The sequence below is a fragment of the Rhinoderma darwinii genome, chromosome 12 (assembly GCF_050947455.1).
Source record: "Rhinoderma darwinii isolate aRhiDar2 chromosome 12, aRhiDar2.hap1, whole genome shotgun sequence".
Classification (NCBI taxonomy): domain Eukaryota; kingdom Metazoa; phylum Chordata; class Amphibia; order Anura; family Rhinodermatidae; genus Rhinoderma; species Rhinoderma darwinii.
This window is the reverse complement of record NC_134698.1, coordinates 77,222,939-77,228,938: the sequence shown is the minus strand read 5'-3', so window position 1 is coordinate 77,228,938 and position 6,000 is coordinate 77,222,939. Positions and strand designations below refer to the sequence as shown.

At 37.5% G+C, this 6,000-nt stretch overlaps 1 protein-coding gene across 6 annotated transcripts in view; it reads right to left on the bottom strand.

Annotated features, from left to right (window-relative positions):
* Nucleotides 1-4,185: 4,185 nt before the first annotated feature.
* BMP4 (bone morphogenetic protein 4) overlaps nt 4,186-6,000 on the bottom strand; it is a 272,912-nt gene continuing 271,097 nt past the window's right edge. For all 6 annotated transcript variants that reach the window (XM_075844154.1, XM_075844155.1, XM_075844157.1 and 3 more), the window contains one exon: nt 4,186-5,206. In XM_075844154.1, the coding sequence (XP_075700269.1) occupies nt 4,365-5,206 (842 nt within the window). In that variant the 3' untranslated portion in view covers nt 4,186-4,364. The remainder of the gene's footprint in view (nt 5,207-6,000) is intronic.

The window sequence follows — 6,000 nt, the reverse complement described above, 5'->3', positions numbered from 1 at the left end:
AATGAGCAGGGGTGGGAGGGTGAGGGGCTGGTCTGATAAAGAAGAGAAAAATCGTTTTTGAATAACTTCTGTAGAACTATTATAGGCAGGTATTTCTGAATCGCAAATTCGGAGGAACAGTAATGGGTTATATATGATTATCCGAGTCCTATATACGAAGGTGGTTCTTGACAAGTACTACAGTCCCAGAATCCTCTGCAAGTAATTTCTGCTACAATACGGCCAACAAAACTTTTTGTTTCCAAAATGCTGAATAGTGAGTTTTCCATAAAAACGAAACAAATAAATAATTTTTTTTACGCTCAGATTTGCTAGTATTTTTGTTTGGAGGATTTAGCTTTGGTTTCTTGTTTAACTCTTCAAACTCTATTGGATTATCTTATTTTATATATGTTGTGATATTGTAAAAATAATAGAGAAAATGTGATTTAAATATCTTTCACTCGGGAACGATTTTTCAATGTGCTCATTGTAGCCCCGTAAAGGTTTTTTTTACTCTTTGTGTCAGGGATCAAAAGCAATTAGTAAGTAGTGACCAAAAACATTCACTTTCTAAGACAGTAATCAGTAACTGATTACAATTAACGCTGGTAAGTGGGTCAGAGGAATGTCTATGAAGAGAACTAGTGGTCTCTTGGCTTTATCAACATTCGGGGTCAGAAGTTTCGTGTCACCATTTCCCTCTTCCGGCCTCCTTGTCTGACTTGTCTTTTTGCCCCCCACAGGAAAGATTCCACCAATAGTACATACAGCTCTACGTATATATCGAAGGCCCACACATTTCAGTTTACCTCTGAACGACCATTATAGTTTAATGGTTAAGGATCACCGTCACAATTCAGACATTTTATAAGCTGGATATAGACAGTTATCTAATGTTTATTTAATGTTTTAGGCTAATAGTGGTTAATACCACCCAATAGGGCCAATTTTGGCATGGTGATGCAGCAGATCTATGACTTTAGGGGCAATTGGCCAACCCTGATAAATTGGTCTAAAGAAGATAGCGCAATATTGAGTGGCCTAGCTGGACTTTATGACTGATAACTATTGTTTCCATTGAGATAGGCCAGCATCATACCGTCTCTACTGCCCCCTACTGCCTGTATTGCTTAAAACATGCATATGAGTTATTTTTTGGTAGTTGAAACGACTGAGCACCATCTTATATCTATAGCCAGCATTAGACATATTTTATTGTGGCTTAATTACTTAATTTTTTTCTTTTAAACCGGATGGACTGTATAAAACATTTAAGAACGGCATAAACCTTTTAGTCATTACATTATGTTAATATCACATGTAGTTATAACTAGGAGGTTCAAAAAGACAAAATCAAACTGACATGGACGTGCAAAGTCTCAGGAAATCATCATGTGACATTTAGGCCATGTTCACACAGTGCAGTTTTTAATGCATTTTTAAGCCAAAACCGGAATTGGATCCAAAACCGAAGTTCAGTATAAGTGCTCCATTTATACTTGAAAGCCCTTTAGGGTCTATTCCTAGTTTTGTCTAAAAGAATAAATCTACCACAGCATCAAGCAGCGCAGTGTGATTAAAGCCTTAGGAATATATAATAATAAACATTAAGAAGGACTTATCCGGTCCTAACATCCAATTTACATATATTACTTTCAGCCCACTCACTCCCAGTTTCGAACACTGTTTATTTTTTTTTTTTCGTTCTGCTTCCCTCCGTTCCTGAGTAATTATGCTCTGTACTTCAGACGCGCGATATGGTAATTCACTGTATTTAGCCAACGGGGCGTGAACTACAGTGAATCTCCCTGGGTGGAGCCATCTTCACTGTCTCTCATGCTGTCCAATCACGAGGCAGCTTAGGACAAATGTGTTTGAGTAGAAGTCTTCTGGCTGGACAAGGCTTGTCATAAGTTGCGTCACGCTGAAAACAGGAAGGGAGCAGGCTAAAGCTAATCTATGTAAACTGGATGTTAGGACCTGGGGACAGTTCCTCTTTACCACTTATGCCATGTACTGTAAGTATTTAAAAGTACAAAAATTAGATAAAATGTTTTTGAATATTACTGTTGGCTGTTACCAAAAGATTCCACAGTCGCATTAATCGGATTCACAGTTCTTGTAAATGGGGTCAAAGTTTCTTTTTATTACAAATTTTTTTTATTTTTATTTTTTTACATAAAACAAAAACAGGTACCAGGTTGGGATATGTGAAGTTAAATTAAGCAATAAATACTAAAGCAAAAAGGAACTTGAATGATTCTATTTTCTGTAGTGTCCTCATCAAAGTGAGTGGGAGGTCTGTACATTATTTACACACACACATTCGGATCATTAGAGTGACAATGCTAAAAGGGTCTAAACAAAACCCTGCAAAAATCATGCAGAATTCCTAGACCAAACATTTGCCGTCACAAACAAACACCACTGTCGACTCCTGAATGTAAACTAATAAAAGTCAGGAGCCGCTGCAGCTCTTCTTGTACTCGCTTTAAGGAATTTATTGCACAGGAAGGGTTTGGGTTCGGTTCAGGAGACACTGTCAGACAGTGGTGCATCATATACTATTTTTCTACTTTACTTCCTATGAGGCAAGCCAAAATGATGCATTGCAGTGGTCACATGTTGCGGTCATCGACAACCAACTTTTGCAATGTTCTCCATATTACATCGCATTAGGTTGCATGCTACAATTTTATTGCAGCAACCCTCTTGCTACAAAAAAAAAAATAGACACAGCAAAATACCATGCACTTGCGATAAAGTCATCAACTCTTTTACTCCCATTAACATGCCTGTTAAGCTTGTCTGTTAATATCGAGTGAAAGCAGCTGCCAGACAACCCTGGCACCATTTATTTCCTAAAAATAATAAGTTCAGCAGTGAAAATCAATAGTTGCTAAAATCTCTCCAAAGAGTGGACACCCATGAGTTTCTGGTAAACCCCATTAGATTGGACAAGAAGCATAAACCAAACACATTGGGCATAAAAAGATAATCCAGATTGACAATACTGAGTAAGACCTGCAATAATGCAAATGCCAAATGTAACTAAACTCATGGCAACAAAGGCAGGTTTAATGTATATAGAGCATACGTCCGTTTCTGAACTGACCTTACAACCCTTTTTACATTTACAGTACATGTTAAAAATAAGAATTTTTTTTTTTTTGCAAATCAAACATCACAAAACAAATTAGTCCTCAGGGAAAACGAAGTTCAATCTCTTTTAAACAATTTATTTAAGCTCTGTACAATTAAAAAGGCCCTTTCTGAAGGGAGCTACAAAAGCAGCATGAAGTCTTGTTGTCTTAGCCTGGGGCTCTGATCTGGTCCCTCCACCTGCACTCTCCGGGAAGTTGTGGCTTGGCAAACTTTCCACTGTTGAGTTTTTACTGGTTTTAACTAAGCCCCCTCCCTACTATCCCCTTCACCATATTCCTTTTCCTAAGCACTACAGAGCTTTCAATAATTAGAATACAAACCTTAATATATTTTACTGGGGATACCTGGATTCACTGACACGCAACTCTAAAATGACTGATTATGAAGGAGGAAGGAGGAAAATAAATACATTTATTTAAAAAATATTATATATATTTTATTTAAAAAAAATATGATTTCTGTTTTGTTCGCTGGTGAAGATGGAAACACAGATGAACACATCTGTCAATTGTAAATACAGTACTTGTCAAGTGTCTTGGCATTTTTATGTGATTTTTAACCTTCAAAAGACTTTTGGAAGCTTTGATGTTATAAAAGAAATTATTTTGCACAATACTCTCTGTAGACTCTTCAAATTAAAGGAAAAAAGTCACATGAATAGCTTTGAATTTGCAATATATAGCAGGAGGGTGGGAAGTGAGCTATGCTTGACATTAGCATAACAACTCAGGTGCTTCCGAGAGCTTTTTCAGATGACTTAAGTGTAAAACAAATAAAATAAAGAAAAATATTTAACACAGGTTAGGGAGTGAAGCAGTTTAGTTAACCAGTGGCTGGGAATCCGAGTCCTACTGTGACCTCCAGACTGCTCTGTTAATTTACATTCGTTTAGGGAGATGGATTTAAGCCACACTGCCAATAAATATTAACACTATAAAAAGATATTTATAGAAAAAAATACTCTATTCCCATATAAATTCATCCTAATGTACATTTATAAACAACTGTACAAAGAAGTAGCTTATGTTTTTTGTAATATTTTTTGTTGAAAATAATGACTTATTTTATTTTTTTTCTTTTAATATGTTGTTATAAATATATTTTGTCAAAATATATGATCATATTGTCAAAACAATCTTGCACGTAAAAGACATAAATAAGGTCAAGGTGAAAGTTCGGTTTTTAAAGAAGTCCATCTGATAAGTCTGTTTTTGAGTTTAACGGCATCCGCATCCCTCTACCACCATCTCCTGATAGTTTTTAAGGACAACTTTGTCATACTCATCCAAATAGAGCATGGAAATGGCGCTAAGGTCTGTGGGAACACAGCATGCTTTGGGAATGCTTGAGTTTACAGAGTTAACCAAAGTCTGCACAATGGCATGGTTGGTTGTGTTCAGGTGGTCAGCCAGGGGAAACGGGCAATCACCATGGCAGTAAAAAGCCTGATATCCAGGTGGTGCCACAATCCAATCATTCCAGCCAACATCGCTGAAATCCACGTACAGAGAATGCCTTCGGCAATTTTTGTTTTTTTTCCGGGCTCTCTGCTGTTTTGGACTTCTTTTAGACCTCCTGGTCAGTGCATGTCCCCTGCCATCATGGCTAAATGTGATTAGAAGTGGCCTCATCTGTGACCAGCCTGCATTCTCTTGAGGTAATAACGATCGGCTAATCCTGACATGCTTCCCCTGAAAACTTTTAGTCTGGTTGAGATGAATGACCTCAACAGCAAGCCCATGGTTAATTCCCTTGTCTTGGGTCCACCTCATAATTGCAGGACTAACATCAAAATTTTCCCATCGAGTCACATTGTGATGGATTAGTCTGGTGTCCAGTAGCCTGGTAATCATCTGTCCGTTTTCCATCAGAGGCTTCATAACTTCATATATATTTATTCTGTGATAGCCTTCTTCCCACGCTGGGCCATGTTCAATTTGTTCTCTATAGAGTCTTAGCTCAGCTGCAGAAATCACCTCATTCTCAGGAATGCTGCTGAGATTGAAGTAAAAGCGGATGCCGGTGTTTTCTGCTGTGCCTGGTACGTTCTCCAAATGTTCTAGCAGAATAAAAAAACAAATGAAAGAGGACAATAAATACTTGTAGGATACACGTTAAGACAACAAATCTACATCTAGGCTCGATAGTAGCATGGACTCAAGGACACATTGCTTCTGTTTAAGAACAGGAGAAGAACACAACCATGTTTTTGGTCGATGTTTAGCCCTTTATGATGCAAACACCGCAAGACCTTCTAGTTCCATGTTCAAAATCACTTGGCAGCTGAGATCACATACAAGGGTTTTTTTTTTAACCTGAAGTGTATAGCTTGGGATATCCAGTGATTTTGAAAACATAGAGCATGCCTTGTTGATCATATTACAGAAGGGGGGGAAAGCAAATTCCAGCACAGAAATGATGCTGTGGATTAATAACTCAGATTTACTTTGGGAGAGAAACATCCGCTAGGAAACATTTGGGTCGGATTACAAGGCTTCATTGAACAAATCTTACAAACACACGGCTGTAGCGTTAAATACACTAAGTGTATTTTAAGTATTAAAACTTCTGGAAAAAACAGGGAGTTACGCCTTTGCCTTTGATGAGTGGGGATACATAAAGCGGCTTATAAAATTCTCAAACGGACCTGTGTCATAAATTTAACATAAAAAAGCATTTATTTCTATTTTCTTGCTCTTGCAGGGCCAGCTTAATTTGCTGTTTGTAGAACATGCAATTAACTTGTTTGCTGCAAATTCTCAAGTTGAGAAATGATCCTGAACATATATAGCAATATATAATATAACTGCTTAAACATTGATGTTCTACTGAGCCCAGGGCAGTCAACATGGA